Below are 21,568 nucleotides of genomic sequence, written 5' to 3'. Positions count from 1 at the left end.
CAGCCCCACTCACAGTAGCAGAAAACCCTACACCCTCCCCATCCAGGAAAGTTTAGTGCACGAACATGTTTATTCATCAGAAAACATCAGGCTGATTTAAGAGTACTAAAAGGTTAAAATGGATTCCAAAATGCATGATTTCATGCTCAAAAGCAAAATGGTGCGCTTCTCTACAACTACAGATCTGTGGACCAGCAATAGTTGTGTATCTCACTTTGACATAATGTCAAATGACATCAAGATTATGATTTTCGCCTTTGTGAATTTGTATCCCACAATAAACATTGTGCCCCTTTCCACATCTGCCAATTTGGTCAATGGTAAATGGCATTAGGCCCATCACAATAAATCGAAAAATTTATCAGCATTGCAACATCCGCCTGTGCAATACGCATATTGCAAAAGACGGCTTTAACTGCGATAAATGGTTACCTTAAATGTTTAACCTCGAATAGAGAAACTGTTGTTTTTTATAAAGCCCAAATGCATACTGACTACATTGTTCTTAATTGTTGTTCATAGTAGTTTCGGCCAGTCCTACCAGAAAGGTAGATGGTTGTTCTTTGATGTATTTATCCTACACACAAGTTACTACTTGTCTCCTATTGAGATACTTGCAGTATTATTTACATTGACTTTTTTTAAATACAGCTGTTGGAGTGAAATGGTATATTACTTCTTTTTTGTTTCGCTTAGTGTGAAATGCACTTATAGTAAGAAGTCATAATAAAAGAGTCAACCAAGTCAACGTCATTGGAATATATCCCTTTAAGTCTTTTTATGAACAATTTTTTCCTCACTATATCTGCAGAATTCATATAATCAAAATCAGGAAATATGAATAAAACTATTAAGGGATTAGTGAAAGGCCATACATCATAAGGATCTGCATGTTTCTCTGTCACATGACAAAGATGTCTGTCTTGGCTGAGAAAGTTTTTAAAAACTGCAATACTCCATCAACAATTTCGTCTCCATTCTCTGAATCCATCAATCCCAATGGAAAAGATTGTAATGTCCTTACAATCAAGATAATGATTGTTTCCTCTTTTTTGTGCAAATTTATTAAATCCAGGTGAAAAAGCTTTAGTGAGGGCAAAAAGAACATAGAATACTAAATTACTTTGTATTTAATATATCACAACAATGAATCAACAAACATTTTAATTCTGGCTTAGTTTCAGCCACAAAAAATATTTCCTTAAAGTTTCCCACTTTAACAGGTAATAGAGGGAAACTCAACTGAAGCACTTAACAATATTTACACATTAAAAAGACAATTGATGTTTTTTTTCCTGCTACCACCCTCGTTTTTTAAGTATGTTTTTCTCTTGGGAGAGCTAAGTTTTCTTCTGTAATAGTTTGAAGTATAAAAAAGTCCAAGTTTGAACATCTCCATTTTTACCCTGTCAATGGAAAAGGCAAACACTTTCCAAAGAAAAGTTTGAAGTCCAGCATTCATTCACAGGCCTGTTATCCAATGATATGTGTGTCTCTTGGATCCGGTGTAGCTAATGGTACTGCCTCTCTGTGGAAGCGAAAAAGTCCTCCAAGACATCCTTCAGGTATTCAAAGGTGGGTCTGTCGTCTGGAGTCTCCTTCCAGCAATGGCACATGATGGCGTAAAGCCCATCAGGGCACCCTTCTGGTTTTGGCATTCTGTAGCCTCGCTCAAGGTTTTGAATGACCTCTGGGTTGGACATACCTGCAAAACAACCATACAGGTTTTATTTTCACGAAATATTCTAATTCTTATTGATGGATCAGAATCAGTGAAAGGATTATTTTACCAGGGTAAGGAATTCGTCCATATGTCACTATTTCCGTAAGCAGGATCCCAAATGACCACACATCAGATTTTATGGTGAATGTCCCAAAGTTGATAGCTTCAGGCGCTGTCCATTTAATGGGAAACTTTGCACCTATGGAAAAAAAACAAGAATACATCACCAAAAAGAGGACAACAAAAATACAAAGAAATGTAACAGCAATTTAAAAACAAAAACAAATTAGCAATACAATTGTTGGAAATGCAAGGGAATAAATTGAATTACCCTCTCTGGCTGTGTATTCATTGTCCTCGATGAGTCTTGCCAGTCCAAAGTCAGCAACCTTGCAGATGAGCTCATGAGAGACTAAGATGTTTGCAGCTCTCAGATCACGATGGATGTAATTTCTCTGCTCAATGAAAGCCATGCCATCAGCCACCTGCAGGGGACAGCACATTTTCATGAACTACCAGGCTGTGGGTGAGTTCAAATAATAAACCATTAGCTGTGAGGGACATGTAAAACACGTTGGACCAAGCAGCTTAAAACTAAGAAGTTAAATACTTCCTCTGTGCCATTTATACTCTTGTTCTTCATGTAAGTGTTCCAGCTGGGTTCATGCAACAACACATTATGAACCTCATGCTCTACAGAACTGCAGTCCTGCCTGATCAGAGACCTGAAGGTGACTCATGCTGACACAAACCATGAAATTACCACAATGCTTTGAAGTTTTCATCTGCTGCATGCAAAAAACATAAGCAATTCATTTGGATTTCCAAAATAAACATCATGCACATCACTGTTTAATTAAACTACTTGCAAAATAAAAACAGCTTCTTTGTAGCAAAATGAGAATATTTAATGATTATATTACGGACGTAATGACAGTACTTTCAAACAAAATTAAATTTTGGTTTCTGGCGTTTTGGTAGGAAATTATCGTAAAGTGTTAAATAAATTCTAGCCCTAGGGTTCCTTAAGTCCTTCACGCCATAGGAGGGCAATTCACAACGTACCAATCCAGGACTCCACTTAATACATTTTTTTAAATAACTGGAGACAATTTCAGGCATGAAAGGGTTAAATTGATGTTAAAAATATATTTAAGAAAAAAAATAGTAAATGGTAATTTCAAGAACTTTAGTCTTAAGGGCTTCCATCTCCACTAATTCTTGACTCATCTGCACCCTACAAATGTTTGCAATAAGTTGGTGACTTAAAAGTGGTGTTTTATTTTTTTTATTGGAAACTTTCATCTTAAAACAAATTTCAGGCATTGACACTTTGTTGGGGAACCTTTTTTTCCAGACCAGCGTATTTTTCAATGTTTAATAAATACATTTTTGAAATTGTTTTACTTCTCTTTCATTCAGCTCATTACTTTTCTTTAATGTGTTAAGTTTTAACACATTAAAATGCACAAAATGCACTTGAACCCAAAAATACTTTCAGTCAAAACAATTTTCACTCTTGAAACAGAAAAATGTACGCAATTAAAACAATTTTCTTTGGTGCTCTAAACATAGCAGGGACTGTTACTAATGTGCCACAAAAGCCAGGCAATCACAGACATCAACCTTTCTGCCCATGTCTGCGATTGGCTGGCTTCTGTGGCACATTTGTAACATGATACCTTGATGTTGTGAGCACACAAGAGAGACTATTTCTATCAGTAAAAATTGTTTTGATTGCACCTATATTTAAGTTTCAAGAGTAAAATTGATTCGACTGCAGGTATTTTTGAGTTTCAAATGCATTTTTCTGTTTCAATTGCAAAATAATTTTTTGACCACAGAAAATTTTTAAAGTTTTACACTCAAAACAACAAGTGTTGTGTTTGGAAAAATTGCACACAAATCACTCCATAATTTTTAGGAAACAGTCTATGGTTTTTATTCTGATTCACTTTTTCTACATTTTCCACTTATATGTGTTTATTTGAATCCAGAAATTTACATTTTTTCCATAAGTGCTGAAGGACTTTATATGCAGATCTTTTTTTATTTTTAGGCTGGAGGCTATTTTCTGTTTTTTTGTCAATTAAAGCAAGTTGTAAAGTTTTTTAATTCATTGCAGATTGTTTATCCTAACTGGAATTGGGCATTTAATAATTTTAGAAATAATAAATTACAGAGTAATTACTTTATTCTTATGTTTCTTGTGAAAACCTTTTAAAAATGATCATGTCATTCTTGTGGAAATCCTTTTATCTATAAAACCAAACAGTTGGAGGATGTGACTGTTTAATGAGCCAGACACAACAGAGTTTTTCTGAGATACTTAATGACTCATTTCTGAACAGGGACTTCCGACAGAATGTAAAATCCCTCCAAATAAAGAAGACAGTTTTTCAGTGAGCTGAATGAGTAAAAAAAACCTCCTTTTTAATTTGCACAACACTTGAGCGACTAAAGGACTTGGGCCTCTTGATCCAACTTTTACTGTGATATACAAGAATGTATCACTGAAGTGCTACTCTGAGAAATATTTGCCAGAAACCGAATTTTGTGTGTATTTCAGCGAAATCCTGATTTTTTTTTCTTGACACAAAGAAAGGAGCAACTGTGGTACAGAGGAAGAGCGGTCAACCTCTTCTTGTAAGATTGCAGGTGCGGTGCTTGTCTATGTCAAAGTGTCCTTTGGCAAGACACTGAACCCACATTGCCCCTGGTGGTTATAGGTTGATGCCAATGTGTGAATGTGTGTGAGCGCATGGGTGAAAAGGACCTTTAAGAATGTTAGAAAAGCGCTATATAAATATACACCATTTACCATAATTAGAATATTATATAACTATTATATTTGTAATCAAAGCAGAATATTTTCAAAAGAAATCCTTATAACATGTGTGTACCAAACTTCTCATACCGCTGTACAGGTAAAGATCATGAAGGACTTTTTACTCACATCTTTTATCCAAAATAAACATAGCTTTCATTCTAGAGAATTTACACCATGGCCTTTCTTAATGGATCAAGTTAATATTCTTAAAAATGGATTGACAAATCTTGAAAAGACTCCAAACCTCAATCTGTCTTGTGGTTGGGAGTTATTCTCATGCAAACAACAGTGTCTGCTACCTAGTCTGCTCTACAAGTTGCATTGCAGAGTGTTAAATTCATGAGATTTAACACACAGAAAAACATTTGTTTTGAAATAGGACTTTTGGCTGGTGGCTACGTTTAGCATTAGAGAGCCTTAAAGGTGGCAAAGATGGCCTCAGACACAAATTGTACTGAGGCTTCCTTTAAACTTCTTTTATTCCTTAGTCCCCCCTTTTTTTTAAATGACAGATTAAGCAAACATATTAATCAGTCATTACTTTTTCAGGAGGGACTACTGACTGACAAAAGCAGATTCAGATTGATTGATTTGCATTGTCTTCAGTTCCAGGTTCAGTCATTGTTGCCTAAATTGCGTGTTTCAGCTGCACTGGCTCGCTTTCAAAAAGATTAATAGAAAACTAAAACTTTTTTAAGCTTGTCCACCCTTAATCCTGATTAGTAGCAAGTACAGTTTCATTCAAGCCACACAGTCTAGACCGACATTAATCATAAAAGCTCATGCCCTCCCACACACACATTTACACACCCATGCCTACAGTTGCGAGAATACAGATGAATGCAGGCCTCATTACAACACGTGCCTGTATCCTGTCGACACACATCACGCAGAGAGAAGACGTAAGAGTAAAGAGTAAAAAGAAAGGGCAGAATGTGGTAAAAGGGTGCTGCAATAAAATGACAGCTAGTGAAAAAGAGATTTCCTTGCCTGAGACGCCATGTCTATCAGAGTGTTGATGGGTAAATTGCCTCCCTCCTGTGTTTTTAGAAAATCCACCAGGCTGCCTGTGAAAAGTACATGCAGGTTAGGATTGTTCAGACAAACTCTGATTCACGCTTGATTCAAGCCATTCATGCAATTGTCGTCATTGACACCTGAGGGGCAATTCAAATATTTAACGAAAAAAGAAAACTTCTGTTTATATCGACATAGAATTTATGTCAATAAAAGATATTTCCTGAAGAATTTTATAGGTTTTAATGCTTCCTGGTATGTTTTTACTCTTGTTTTAAGCATTTTTTTTTTTACTCCTCCAACATTTTTGGAAAAATTTTACTGTTAAATGATGATTCAATGTCATCTTGCAACATGCTGGAGACAAGCGCTACCATGTTCCTGTAGGGAGATCTTTTCCTGATAAACCTCTCTTTATCCTTAAACAAATGAACACTGTTATGATTACTTTCGTCCAAAGACTGACTGAAGACTTAGGCGTTTCTGTGAAAGCAGATAGCGATGTTAATCTTACTTTAAATCTGCATTTCTTAACTCGTATTTGGATTCAGAGAACAAATCGAGATGCCGGCTGGAAGTTCTGCAATAAAAAGTGTTTTTTTTTCTTTTTCTTTCGCATATATTGCTGAACAATGTTACTGTTGCACATTTAAGCTTCTGCTATTATCACAGCATTCTTTATACTTTTATGAGAATAAAAAAAAATGCTCGTGGGTTAATTTGAGGAAAAATTATTAATGAAAAACACGATCAAAAGTTTCGATAGTTAAATTATGTCCAAATCATAAAAAACCTATTATTATAATGAAAAAAGTTTAAGTTGCTGTATAGGTCATTGATTTTGACCCTTATCTTGTTGAAAAAAAGTCAAAATTTAAAGTTTCTTTTGAAAATAAAAATAAAAATCTGTTCTTTTCTTTTGTAGAATGTCTACAAATTAAACAACAGAATTCCTCCTAACCATAAATAGTCCAAGAAAGACTAGAATAGTGAGCAGAACACTTAGAAGGAAGTACACAAGCCATAAGTCAAACTGATACACGCTCTCTCTGACAGCTAACTCTTTGTGGGGTTTGATGAACACGGCAACACCTCGGCACCCCGTTCAACCCGGCACAACCAAAGGAAACATTTTATAAGAGCTATGACTCTGCCAGGAAAGAAGAGGCCTTCAATCCTCTGCCTCAGTCAGAAAACTGTTTTTGAAGTCTGAGAACCAGAGTACTGCTTTTTGTCAGCTCCACAAAGGGAAACTGGTATGACACGCCTGTTATTTTCCTGCTATGTTGTCTTCGATAATGGAAAAATAGATTGGGAGCTCCAAAACCAGCCTCTCTCTCGATAACAGAAGCCGCAATTGTGTCCTGTCCAAACCCAGAGGCCAGACAAAAGCTTGGAGGTTTACAACTCACAGATGATAACACAAAGGCGCTCCTTTCACTTCAGCTGCAAGGCTCTCGTTGTTTTTGTGACAGCATCTCTCAGTGGATTTCTGCATTGTCGCTCACAGTGAAAGGAGTAACAAAGACTCTTGTGGTTAAAGTAAAACGAGGTGGTGGTGGGGGGGTAATAAAACTTTTTGTGCATGCAAACTGTTTGCAGGTGCAACCACGACCCCATTGTTACTGCTAGGTTCAGTTGTTTTGTAAAAGGCCCAGCAAAAAAAAAAAGGAGCAAGAATCCAGAGATGGAGAGAACGCTGAAGAAGAAGCTGTTTATTTATTTCTTCTCTAGTGTGACCACAAGGGTCATTCAGATTTGTCAGGAAGGGGCCGGGAAATAAGCAAAAGGTCCTGTGAGCTTTAAAAAAAAAAAGAAAAGCAAACAGTAGCAATTACACACACACAGAAGGAGGGGCAATAAAAAGAAACTAAAAATATCCCATCAGTGGCCGGGGCACTTCAACTGTACCACATACTTTGGCTCTGAAGTCGCTGTAGTACTCCTCAGCTGCATTCATATTCATCCACAAGTGATGATTACACCTTGAAAGTTCCAGTATTTGACATCACGCATTAAGAGAAACATAATGACAGATGTGAAGCTACAATCAAACGGCATTCAGCAAATTCAACAGGAACCACTGGAGGGGAGCGCTCATGTGAAAACACAGCAATTCATTAAAAGGACAATGGAGCAGGCTACAGTTGCATCCTTGCATGTGCTCCCACCACAAGCCTGATAACAGATCAGCATGTTTAATCCTGAACGTCTCTGACACCACACTAACACGGCGCCTTTGTCTCCACTCTGACACATTCTCTACAGACTGTCAAGGCAGTCACAAGGCAGGTTTCTGAATAAAACAAGTAATGGTTCCTGACAGGTTCAGGCATGTTTTATATGACCGAGCCTTCATGAACAGGGCATGTTTGATTCCACAAACACCAGGTCTATATTTCCTAAAATGTGTCAAATCAAATTATTTCAGTCAAATCCGGAGTCCCACAAAGATCAATAATTCTTGGACCATTTCTTTTTTATTTAGTAAACAATAACTAGTCAAATCGTGTTTCTTACAAGGTTTATCAGAAAGCACCAAATGTGATGAGGTTTTTATGGAGGTTATGAAAGACTTAGACTGAACTTAACTCCTGAAGAAGGGCATGAGGACTAATTTTTCTCAAAGAGAGGAAGATTCTGCCAGCTTAGGGCAGTTTAGACCCATCTTCCTCTTAAATTTTATCTCTGCAACCTGGCTTTTATCTGACTATCGAGGAAACAAATGATGTCATTTAGAAATCTGGAATTCTTGGCTTCTCTGGGTGTCTTGAACACACAAGCATGATCTGGCATAAAATCCAGTCAGCAAAGATGGAAAAGTGAGATCTGCAGGTTGTTTGCCTTGATTTGGCAAACAGGATTGGCTTGATAATGCATTGTTTGCTGAAGGAACCTTTGGAATATTTTGAACTACCATGACAGTGAAGTGTGCAAGCCTGGATGCCTTCTTTAATGTTCTTTTCTACCAACTAGTAGAAAAGAACTAGTTGAGGTGAGGGTCGCCGAATGGCTGAGGCGACCCTCACCTCAACCATGAAACCCCTTATTAGATTTTATCTGAATATTTCTGGGCCTGCATTTCGACACGGTATGGTAAGAGACTAAACTAAACTAAAAGACTAGACTCAAACCAAGCTCTTCTCCTTCTCGTTGATAAGCACAACACAGAATGACAGCAATAAATTATTCATGGAGGGTAGACAGCTTCAAACAAGTTCAATGAATTATTCCTTAAATAATATTAGGACCACCTTCCTGCTGGCATTTCTGAATGCAAAGAACGTATGGAGATCATGGACTAGTTGAACCGCTGCAGGGCAGAAGAAGCTCTTCTCCTCAGGAGAAGCTTGCAGACGAATGGACCTTTTTTGTTTCAAGTTTAACTTTTTTTTCTGAATGCTTTTAAAATACATTCCTTTATGAGAACGTCTATTTTAAATCCAAATGTCATGATTAATATAGACTCTCATGTTAAGTGTTTTACTGGTCTGACTGAAGATTTAACTCAATCTCCTTGTTTGAAAATAAGGACGGCTATTGCATTCACAGAGGTTTAATATCTTATTTACTTGTTCATTCATTAAGGATTAAACGTTGATGTGTAAACTTTGTTCAATCTAAATGTCATCAATTTAAAAATTGCACTGGATTTCTCATATTACTGTGATACACCAATGAAATACAGAATGATGAAAAGGTGTTACGGATTTTTTTTTTATATCTCCCAATCTGCCCTGAGTAAGTGAGCTCACCACAGATTGGCTGAAAGACAAAGATACTTCAAAGGAGGAGCAAACTCCGACAGTTCTGTAATCATTTTTTCTTTCATTTTAGATCTTTTAATTTGGTTTCTCATTTATGTTTTCTCCGAAAATTCTTAAAAGTTTCATAAGTAACTGAGTTTGTTTTAATATTCCACTTATGCCCTTTAGTAACCTTCACGCAGATCTTTTTGAACTAACTTAGAAACTGAATGCGTGTGTGCTTCTTTATTAAACGATCAAATGAATAACCTCTGAGATTCCAGGCATGATCACTTTAAATGCATCACGCTCTCCCAGTTACAATCTTCTTCTCAACAGATCTGATGACCTCATCTATCCTGAGAAGAACCACTTCGGGGGACTGAAAAGTCCAACTCAAGCAGAGCTGTGAGTCTTTTAGGTCCCATGATCCTGCTGACTGTTGTGGTCTGATATTATTAGAAACAGACACATTTATTTATTCCAAACCTATAGTGTCCCAAATAACTTACAGTTCATTGTTTTTCTTCAGATTCTACTCATTCTCCTTTAAATGCTCCAAGAATAAACCCACTAACATTAATTATTTTAAACAAATTTTTACCTATTTAGCATTGAAGTGTGATGAATGTGAGTAATTTCTACTTCCAAAAAGAAAGGCAGTGTCCATCTAAGACAAAGACAGTTAGAGCTTGTTAAGAAAACACGTTAATAATTTTAGAGTTTCTTCATATTACATTAGAGAGTAAAACACTACAATAGTGATTGTGTTGGTGAAAGACTGCTTCATAGATGTTGAAATTTCTTTTGTGTGAATTTACAGAAGATGGAAACCCAGATTACAGCAGGTTGCACAGTTTCTCCTCTGGCTTTTACAGAAGTGATGAAACCTGTAATTAGATCTTTAGTCAGGATCATAGCAGGAGAGAAGTTTGAGTCTGACTCCAACCCACAAGAGTGTGCATGGATGATCTGACAACAAATGGCTCAGCACCACATGTAGCAGAGAAGTTAAAATCCTTTTCACACAGTGGGTCAGGATGACGGGTAAACCACAAAAATCCACAATCTAACTCAGAACAGAAGGGAGCTGTTTACACCCATGACAGTTGTGAAATCGTTTAGGGTGCAGAGACAAATGTTCGTCAGAAACAAAAATGATGCTACTTATTATGAGACTCCACAGACTCTTTGAGATCAACTATTGCGTCAGAATGTCATTAGTGTCATGAAAGAATGTCATTTTGTTGTCAGTCCCTGTTGGCCCATTTCCTTGAGTATTTTGCATACGCACTTTGGAGAATGAAAACCAAACCAACAGGTTTATGAGTTCTTTGAGCACTTATAGTTTTCCTTTCACTCTGACTGAATAACCCACCCAAGATCCTCCCTGATCCCTTCCACATCAAACTTTTTTTGAGCTGCCATGAATGATCTGCGTTCTGTTGGTAAATTCTACCACTCCACATGTGACACTCAAATCTAAAAATCTATTTTTTTCTAACACCTACCTTAAAGTCAAATGAATAAATGAGAAATAAAGAGAATTTATTCATTATTTTTTACCCTGATGTAGAACTTTTAGCAAGGACAACATTCCATTTATCTGCAACAATTCCAAAGCTCAAGATTTCCTTTCAAAGTAAAAGATAGTCTGTGCATTTATCTAAAAAAAAAATTCTCAAAACAAAAAAGCATTTTCCAAAAGTTTCCAGCAAATGCTTTATAGTAGGTGAATTCCAAGTTCCCTACCCCCCCCCCCCCCCCATGTGGTAACTTAAGACTAAATAAGACATTTCCATTGCCCTGTCAAGTCTCTTACATGTTTGTATGAACGTTTTATCTCTCCCACCTACCATTTTCCATGTATTCCGTAACAATATAGATGGGCTCCTCAGTAACCACGGCAAAGAGTCGGACAAGCCGCGGATGCTGCAAGTTCTTCATCATGTTGGCCTCAGCGAGGAAAGCTTCCACTGACATCGTGCCCATCTTCAGGTTTTTAATTGCAACTTTACTGTCATTATTATAGAGACCTGAAAGAGAAAATCCAGTTATTAAAAAGAAAAATCAGTTTAAATCTTTATCTACATATAGTTAAATTGGTGTCTAATTAAAGCTTTGGTTGAAAAAACAAATCAATATTTAAGGGCCAAAGGGTTTGAATCCTAGATAGACACATTAGTGACCACAGTGTTTGTTCATTTTAACACCCTGTCTCTCACCTTTTTATTATATTTGAATGCAAGCTAAGAATGTCTATAAAGGTTATTCAATGTATCGTGGACAGTTTATATTCAGTTCCAGACTGTTGACACTATTTGCCCTGGAAGCAGTTCTCATGTTATACTTTCACATTTCTAATTTTCATGAGTTTTCGTTTTTATACCTTTATATCTAATATTTGTGTAAAACATAAGCTAATTCTACCTCATGTTACACGATTTTGACACTTGACTCTAGCCAAACCTTTTCAATTTAATCAGGTAATCTAAAGGTGTCACACATTTTTTACAAGCAGGGACTTTTGATTGAAGGAAACCCGCTTGGCTGTTCAATCTAAAGACAAGAAGTCCCTCAAATTTATACATTGAACTTGAATAAATTGTTTCAAACATGTTTTTAGGGCAATACTCTTCATAAAACTGTTTACTGCAAGTGTTGGAAGCAGCAAAATTAGGGGACTTCAAAGTAATAGCGTCTTAATTTAACTAAATTATTATATATAAATGTGTAATAACAATTTGAACTCATTTTCCAAAAATTGAAAAACAATGCAGTGACTTTTTAAGCTATGTTGCATAGTGAAAGACAGTGTGAACAGTGTCTGCTGTACTGCTTCAAAGTTTCCGCCCTCAAAAATGGCAAAAAACAAAAGAAAACAATAATTTAAATGAACTTTGAACGTATTAAATTCACATCTCTCAGTGGACAAGTAAGTTTACGAGGTAAAAATTGAATGAAGCAAATTCAGCAGAATATAAAACAGAATATTAAAATAAAGGTTTGAAGTTTATAAAAAGGAAAACAAGAATAGTCAACATGTAGTCCCCACATCCATTTGTGAATTAAACTTTAGTTCAAAATCAAGAATCTGCTTTTTTTTAACCATTATGGACTACAATTTCTTAGTAGACATATTAAATTAATTTAAAAAAATATGTGTTCTAACTTTTCATAAAAGCTATTATAATTAGGAGCAGATTTTGTTTGCAGATGTTGAGCAAATGAAATATTCTTTGATAGCTTTTAATTGCTCAACATCTGGGGGCACAACTGAAGATTTTCAGCCAAATCAAACTGAATGACTGTAAAACTGTAAACTGTAAACTGATGTAAATATGGAGTTTTGGGATGATGATAAAAACAGAAGCAATAATAATATTATCAAGCATCAATTTTAGATTGATACTTTTTATTTTGACTACATTTTTTATGATTATTGAGCACAGATTTGTGCGCTCAACATGAGTGTCGTTAGAAATGATCTGCCCAGGTGTTGCTTATGGGAAAAATTGAACATATCATCTCATCAGAAACAATAACACAACGCTTTTGTTTTGTGACTGACTAAAGTATGTGCTGCACAAATATCTGAACCTCTTGCATCAAATCATCTGAAGGTACTTCTAATTTTCCTTTGTATGAAGCACCAGCTTCATTGACACTCTTCATGGGCCGTGTGAAGCGTGTCAATGAAGGAAGACGTTTTATCTTCAATGCAAATCCATCTTCTTATCTGCACCAAGAATCTTACAGTGACAAAGGATTCTTTGTATGCTGATATTTTCCTCATATTTGGACTATTTCATGCAAAACACTGGTCAACACTGCATGCATTACAACGCCTCCTTTAGTGCTTTTAATATTTCACATAATAAAAAACAAAGATGATATCCTGACTGCTTCTGAAATGCTACAAAACAACCATACTTTGCCCTCCACACTTGATGCGAGGTGTGAAGTGTTATGGCGGATGTGTTTAGTTTGCACCAAAAATGAAATTCTGCAACAATTTGAGGATTTCTTTTATGTGGAGGACTGTTCTCAGAAGCAGTACTACTGGGTATATCATTGGTCAGTTAGTAGTACTGTGATTTTGCTATTTTTTTAGTCTTTAAGTTGGCCAGATTTCATTATCTTAACGGAGGCCTGCAGAGTCAAAAATGCTAACAGTGAAGGACAACTTTTTAAATTTCTGTTGAATTTCTCTTTTTTGTCTGATTTCTGATTCTTTGATGGGACTAAGAGCCAACTCTTTTGTTTGAATGGATCAGGGGTCTGCAACTTTTAATGCTGAAAGAGCCATTTGGTCCAGTTTCTTACAGATCAAACCAAGAGTCCCACCTTACTGTTCAGAAAAATACACTTTATTTAAGTGTGTGTAACTATTAAGCTGTTCATTTATACATTGACGCTTTTATAAATTGGTAATACCTAAATTATAACAGTGTTAACCTTTTCCAAAGTTAACAACTTTAACTTATTTTACTTTTGATACAAATTCTGTAAAATAAAACCCACCTTGTCTCATATAAGATCCTCCTGCAACAGATTTACTTGCAATTATACACTTTTAAGAACTTTGCCTCTAATCAGCAAGACGACACTAATGTACCACAGAGGATAAGAATGTGTGCTTTAAGCTAATCCTAATAACAAAAAGCTCTGACCATCGATAAAACCTTTAACCATCACTTTGCTTAGTTATCTGACGTCTGCATTTTGGAAGACTAGTAAAGCACACAAGGCCTCTAATTTTATTAACCCTCTAAACCAGCTTTGTCCCTTTCGGGATCAAGGGGTCACTAAATATTAACATTGCTTTTAAAAACAGTTAATTTGACTGATATAAGATGTCCTTAGTTTAAGAATCTTAACATATATCACCCCCCAAAAAATAATTATTTATTCAAGATGGAGGGTTGAAGGAGCCACATGTGACTCTGGAGCCTCGGGTTGCAAACCCCTGGTATAAATGAAGCCATAATTGCTTAAAGTCAGCTAATTTGGAGTAACTGTAGCTGCAAAATGTTCAAAAACTTCAGTAAAAAATTGGATGTTTTTTAGCCAGGCTGTGTGAAATTGTTGTACAATTGTTACATCTTGTTTTATGAAACCATCTTTTTGACTGTGGATTAGAACATGAATCATTCCAACCTCATACAGAAAAATGAGCTAAAAAATGAAGCTTGTTTATTGGGAAAAGGCTCACCCATCCAAACTTCTCCAAACTGCCCAGCTCCAAGCCGGCGCAGCAGCTTGAGCGACTCTCTGGGAATCTCCCACTCGTCGTGCCACCACGGCTTCTGCGGCGCCCTTGACTGACATGGTTTCCCCAGAGTCGAGCACAGCCCATCTGCCTCCCCTGCATCACAAACAGAAAGTCGTGATTTAAACAGTTCCCACCTAAATACATTTCCAGAACTCCCTCTTGAAGAGGCTGCACTCACGTGTGTAATGCTGCACAAGCTCCTTCAGCGAGTTGAAGGAGATTTTGGCTGTGATGTAGAAGCCACCGCTGTCCAGGTTACGGATCCTGTAGTGCTTGACCCCTTCACCCGCGTTGTGGTCCAGATCTCGAATTGATAATGAGTATGACCCTGGTAAGGAGCACAGAGGTTAGATGAAGAACGCAGGAAATCTTTACAAATGAACAGACTTTTGCATATTACAAAGGTTTCCTTTTTTTCGGTTCAGTTAAAAAAAATCAAATCGCAGTAAAGCACAGTTGACCTTTACTTAATTATTCGTGCTGTTTTGTGTGACTGTTTTATTGGTGTTTTTGTGTCTTAATTAAATATAAAATGCAAATTTGCCTCCTTCAAAAAGCGTTTTTTGTAGACTTTATATTTCTTTGTATTTGATCCTAAACACTGAGCTAAAATGAAAAAAAAAAGACTTTTTTGTCTTTTATTTTGACAGAATCAGAGTTTGCTTCAAATTGTGGCTTTTTGTACCGAAGTGAAGTACAGCACAGTGCGTGATTTGTGCACAGCTGAGCAGGCATATACACCACTCAAGAGACAGTTTTCACCTGTTTATTATTTATTACTATTTTTAATTATCTTTTTTTTTTTAGTTTCTCCTCGGAAACTTAAAGATTTCATTTTCTTCTAATTGTTTTTTTTTTTACTTTAGGTTATATATATATTTTTTGTCAGTAAAGTCACTGTAGAAACCCAAAATCATTCTCCTGAAATGAGAAGGTGTTCTTGGTGAACTTTTTGAGTCTCCAATAATTGAGTGCAACACTGAAGGTTTGCATACAAAACATTTTCTGTAGGATAAATAATTGAGAAAAACACGATATCACCTTTGGTCGTCTCACTCTCTCGAATCAGGAAGGAGCCCTGTGTGTTTCCAGGAGCAAGGAGAAGCCTCATGGCATCGTTTCTAGAAATGTCCCTAAAGAACCACCTGCAGCACAAACGCACATTTTTCTTCAAACTTTGAGCTAACCACATCCCTTCTTTTAGATGACAGTATACATTGTGTGAAATGAGCTGAAGCCGAGTTTCCTGTGTGACGTACGGTTCAGTCTCCATTGTGGTCATTGCAATGAAGTTAAATGGGATGTAGCCCTGCTGGCCTGTTGTGAGGGACTCCGCCAGGTACCACTCTGGGTCATCCCTGGAGGTCAGAGGAGAAAGCAGTGTTCAGTTAGCATATCAGAGCTTTGAGGATTTCATGAAGAAAACCATCATGTTGGGAGCCATGGACAGTTTATGTATGTATTATGTATGAACACATCACCATAACAGGCGATTTGTCAAGATCCCTAAATTCTCCACCTCATCGTGTTGCAGCATTTTGAAATCAGATACCACATTTTAAAAATATTTCTCAGCCAAAATGTTTCTAAAAACACGCTTGCACTCCTAATATTTGCTCCTCAGTAAAACAGGAAACTGACATTTTTGAATAAAAAAGAAAATCCTGCACAAAACGAAAACAGAAAAACTAATTCTAACCAAAACTTGATGAATTTCATAGTTTAAACCTCTGCTTTTTTGAACATACATGACCCGAAATTACAAAGAAATTGCTGAAGAGGAAATGGTAGGAGTTTCCTTTGCAGGAGGTTCAGTGATGTTTTTTGCAAAGTTTTTTTAGTTTCTCTCAACTGCAAGGTTGGAACTTTAGATCAGTCTAGTATGAAAGAGGTAAATATTCCCTTTTGTTTCTTTAATTTTTACATCTATTGTTATTCCTGAAGTATGTAGAAATAAAATTCTTGAACGCAGCGATGTGGCACGTCTGAATATTTTCAGTTTCTCAAAATGCTTTTCTCAAACTCCAGTTTATGGAAGATTTGCAGCTTTAATATCATCAGCAGTTTTCAGAGGTATTCCCCTAAAGATCTGTGACTTTTGGGAAATGCCTATGAGAAACTGCAACCTTAATATCATTATCAGTTTTTATAGGTATTCCCCAAAAGTCAGAGATCTTTAGGTTTCTCTGATAAGTCATAATAAAAGTAATGTGGTGGCTCAGCTTCTGTTTTCCTTCAACTCTTTCACATCCAAAACTTATGGCACAAACCAAAACATCTTAACATCCTTGGTTGGAAAATGTACCAAAGGCAACTATTAGTGTGTGACTTTTTGGAATAAAACAATCCAAGTATTGCGTAGTTTTTAACATTTTAGAAATCATCTTAGTTCATTCTTTTTCCTCTGGAATCAAGTTCTAAAAAACAACAGAGATAATTGGTTGAATATTTCTTAATTTTCCCCTTTTTTCAAGTGTTCCAAATGATCTCACTTGTTAAGGATTTTGAGTTTGTCTCCTTTCTCAAAGCCCAGGTCACCATCATGTTTGGGTTCGTAGCTGTACACGGCCAGAGCAATGTTGTCTGCAAGAAAAAGGTCATTAGCTTTTGTTTGCAGCACAAAAACTCCACAAAACGTTACTAAAGAAAATAATGTTTTTGGTGGATTTAGTTGTTCCATTTTCTTAATCATATTATAAAAAAGATCTTAGAATCTGCCCCAAAAACAGGAGGCGTTTTTTTTCCTTCTTCAAATCAACTTTAAATGTAAGACGCAGCAGAAGATAAATTTACGCCCTCAACACAGTAATCACTTATCGGAAATAGTGATTTTCCCATCCTAAAGCGGAGGATGACAAAGAGCAAAATGACATTTGACTCTTAAAGCCTAATCTGACAGGAAAATCACTTCCACACCAGAAAATTATTTTTTATTAATATTTATATTTATACTATTTAAGTGAGGCTCGGTTGTGATGAAGTCATCAACGTAAATAATAACAAATGACAGGATTTACTGAAAAGTGAGACTTCCAGGTTTACGTAAAAACATCTAAGAATGTGTTCAATCCCATAACTGTGTTTACAGTCTACCAAAAGAGTTACTTCTAAAAACTTTTGTGGTTAATCTATTTTACTGGGGGGAAAAGGTAGTTTGGTCACTCTAACTTGAACAGTTTTTAATTAAAAGTGCTTTTTGATTTTAATATAGGAAATTACGGGTATGGATTTGTTTCAACGGAAAAGAGCAGAAGAATTCTACCTGGTAACGGCGACAAGGGCGGCGAATGCGATGATGGGTGTTGAATCAGCTGGTCTGTGTACTGACAGAATCAGATATGTTAAGCCTGCAAGCATTGAATTCTCTGAAACACACACATCAATGCAACATCTGGCTGAGACTTCGAAGGTCATCTGTAGGAACATTTAGGTTTTCCATGTCAAAATCTGACAGGTGGATTTCTCCTTCATTTCCAATCTGAGCAACATCAGGTCACAGAGAGGAAAAAAAATGGTACAAACGGAATTGTTGGGCTTCCACATAATCAAACACACAATAGACAACTTCCCTTTACCTGTTACATAACTTGTAAAACTTTGTTTTATGATTGTACTTTATGGTGTTTACAGATATTGCGCAACACTAGATGACCCGTGGGAACCAAGTTTTGTTCTCACCTTCTCATCTGTGTGACATTTGTGCCCCAAATACTTATATAGCACTTTACTACCTTCCCCGAAGTCCCAAAAGGCTTTACAGTTCCCATTCACTCATGCACAAACACACTCACACAATGCTACCAAATTCTGGCGCCAACCTATAGCCACCAGGAACAATGAAGGGGTTTCGTGTCTTGCCCAAGTACACTTCGACACATGGGCGGGAACCCAACCTGTGATCGTCCATTTAGAGGTCGACCACTCTGCCTCTGCACCCCAGTAGAAAAATTTACTCTCCGTGGAAAATTATACAACATGTTCACAGACGTTCACTCACTGTGTTGCTTGACTGGGGAGGTATTGGACAGTTGCAGTGTTCGCAAATGTCATCCAGGTTCTCCAACCATTCTTCCGAATCTGTACTGCAAGCACATCCCATCTTTCCTGCAAAGTTCAAACTATTGTAAGTAAGCTGTTTTTCACTTACATCACGAGTCCGGAAATGAACGATTCACGGTTTTGTTGAAAGACCGCACACTAAAAAATGGAACCATTTTGACCAGCAAATCAGTCCAGGTTCAGGTCATTGGTCAGTGTTATCAATATTGGGTTATGAATTTCAAAATCATCCCTCAAAACCACAACAGTGTTGTGGCTGAATCTGAAGAACCAGTGGTGAAGAATACTGTTAAATGTTTAGATCTGAGTCGGGTATAGAGAGGAGTTTAAGCAGCTCCACACAGACGTCTTGACATTTGAATTTACTCAAACAATTTACACAATCAGAGCTGACTGAGCGTCTTCACAAAGTTTAGTCACACAAAGGTTTGGTACGCTCTGATCCCCATTCAGACTTTAACGGTTGGTTTGAGTAAAGCCCACAGCAATGTTGATCTTGTTTAATCCATCGTCTGCACGTGCTCTGTGGAGTGGTCTGCACGAGGGCTGCATGAATCCGTTTTCTCAAGCTCCTTCAACTCTCAATGGGCCACTCATGGAAGCGGGTCAGCCGGCTGATGTTTGCCCCACAGCCGCAAAGCTGTGAGAAAAGCTGAAGGGCTGACCTGCCGCTAACCCACCACAACTGAGAGACCATAACAGTGAATCACAAGAGGATCACCAGGGCATGAAGAGGTCCTTGAATGATCGTCTCCTACGCTTACTAGGGGAGTTACACAAGCCAGCATTTTCTATTGAGGGGCTGTGGATTTTTTTACCCCTTGATTGTTAGCAACTGAAGGCCTCTTTCTAACACACACTCTGAGCTGTTATCATTCATATGGCACTGTGAGCGTGTCAATTAAGAATGGGCAAAGACAATTAGTTGAGGCTTGAAAGCATAACCAAAATGACCTCTTCCTACAGATAAGGTTCCTTTTCAGAGCATTTTGACGGTTAAGTTTCATCTGTTTGCATCAGCATCCTCTCCCTTTAGGCTTTTGTTTGGCAAAATTGTTATTATGTATTTCATATAAAGTACCAAAACACAAAAAGTCTTTATTTTTCACTTTAAAACTGTGTTTTTATGTATTAGTAGCTAGAATCTACTTTTGAAAAATATATTCAACGGGGACAAATAGCAATTTGATTCGCACGAACATATCTTCAAGTTTTCAAGCAGAAAAAGTTCCAGACGCATCACAAGAGCCCAAAACCACGCCGTTAAACTTTAACTTTCAAATCAAAAAGACAGAAAAATGGAAACTCACCTCTAAAGATGTCAAATTTTCACCTCGCACGTCCCGCTATCTTAGATTTTAAGTGCCGCCATCCAGATATAGAGTTTTGACAAAGTTTCTTCTTGAGACCTATTTAGCAAAAACGGTGCTTTTCAAACTTGGGTGTGAAGATGTCATCATCCGCTCGCCTTATTAAAAGTAAGACTGCAGCAATTGCTGAAGCGGCATCACACACACATGCGCAGGCTGTGGAAGAGCAACCCAAAGAGTTTCCTGTCGTTGAAATGTTGAGGGTTGTGCTGCAGGCTTTAAACAGGTGCTCGCTGCACAGCTGTGTGTGAGCAGCGGGGAACGTTTTTTCATGGCAAAGGGGTCAGGACAGCGCCTTTTCCTAAAGTGTTCCAACACAGTTGGCAAAAACGGGGGCTTTGGGTGGGCCTCGAGACGGCTGTGAGGAAATGTCTGACTTTGCATATTGAACCTTTTGACCTTTAAGGTGAGGCAGGGTGTGAGTGTGCAGCTGGGATGCTTGATTATTTGAAAAGAAGCAGCAAAGAGGAAACCCAGTCATGTTAAAAGTTACAAATGCATCTCCAGACTGAGTGTTATTCTGGAGCAGAGGCTAAAAGTAATGATGTCACACCTGTGTTTCCTGTGCAGCGGTTTAAAAGCCCCAAATTTAATGTCAAATGTTACCACAGCTAGATATTACCTCGTTTTATGTTCTATAATTGGTCAGGAAGATGTTTAAAGTAAAAAGTCAGATCCCTTATTGGCACAAAAAAGGTAAATTGTCCCACAATTCCTAAAGAAAAGGAACGTCTCTTCAATGTTCTGCTGAAAACATGAAGCCCTGCAGGCAAAGCATGTCGGATAGCTCAGAAAAAGCCTGCGCTGCTCTGTTTCCTACATTTGAGATGTTTCGAACTGCGGACCGCATCCTTTTGTGTTGTGGTGAAGGGCTGCTTCGACAGAGCTCGCACGGGCAGGAAGTTGGTCCAAACACCGCTGAGACTGCACTGAGAAATGTGCTTGAAGACAACGCTGGTGTAGACTGCGGCTCGCTCACGCTGAAACCACTTGACTTCAGAAATCCTGAGGATGTGTGGGGCCGTTTCACTTTCTGACACATCGACCTGTTAAGGAGCCTTTTGGTGGGTTAAAGGGAAACAGCTTGACAACGGGGAAGGCAAAATCCAGCCCACTCCTTTCAGGTGTTGCTGCCGTTGGAGGTGACCTCTTGTCAGGTCTTGTTGGGGTATACCTTTTCCACACTTGTCACTACTTCTGAATGTGGTTGGAAATCACATTCTCTTACGCAAACTGAGATGATATCACAGAGCAGAAATTTTTCCATCCCACCTACCTTCAGATCGGCACAGATGCTGGCCTCTTTTGATGCTGTAAGATTTGGATTTGCTGCTCACAGATGCTCTCTGAGTGTAGTTCCAGGCTAAACTGATGAGTGCACAGTCTTTATTTAAACTGTAACATTAGCTCATAACAAAAAGCGAAAGTAAGCTGTCCAAGGGGGAAGTTGTCTGGCATGAGAAACAGGCCTGAGACCTCTTTTGCTTTCATAAAAAAATAGGTTTTAGGTGCACCTCAGAAGGTTTTGTCTGTTTTCTATGGTATTCC

General features: G+C 37.5%; 1 protein-coding gene across 2 annotated transcripts; it reads right to left on the bottom strand.

Moving 5' to 3' along the window:
• Positions 1-1,111: 1,111 nt before the first annotated feature.
• Positions 1,112-21,384, bottom strand: lck (LCK proto-oncogene, Src family tyrosine kinase). Of its 2 annotated transcripts, none has more exons than XM_020713471.2 (13): positions 21,297-21,384; positions 18,589-18,695; positions 17,854-17,914; positions 17,084-17,174; positions 15,851-15,949; positions 15,633-15,736; positions 14,770-14,919; positions 14,532-14,684; positions 11,173-11,352; positions 5,544-5,620; positions 2,055-2,208; positions 1,791-1,922; positions 1,112-1,705 (listed from the first exon to the last, which is right to left on the bottom strand). In XM_020713471.2, exons 2-13 carry the CDS (start codon positions 18,688-18,690, stop codon positions 1,512-1,514), a joined length of 1,497 nt encoding a protein of 498 aa, XP_020569130.1. In that variant the 5' UTR covers positions 18,691-18,695; positions 21,297-21,384; the 3' UTR covers positions 1,112-1,511. The 2 variants fall into 2 exon arrangements, with proteins under 2 accessions (XP_020569130.1, XP_004082690.1); XM_004082642.5 differs by lacking the exon at positions 21,297-21,384 and adding an exon at positions 19,961-20,211.
• Positions 21,385-21,568: the final 184 nt, after the last annotated feature.

The sequence above is a fragment of the Oryzias latipes genome, chromosome 22 (assembly GCF_053564925.1).
Source record: "Oryzias latipes strain Hd-rR chromosome 22, Olatipes_Hd-rR_3.1".
NCBI lineage: Eukaryota > Metazoa > Chordata > Actinopteri > Beloniformes > Adrianichthyidae > Oryzias > Oryzias latipes.
This window is presented reverse-complemented; position numbering and strand designations above follow the sequence as displayed.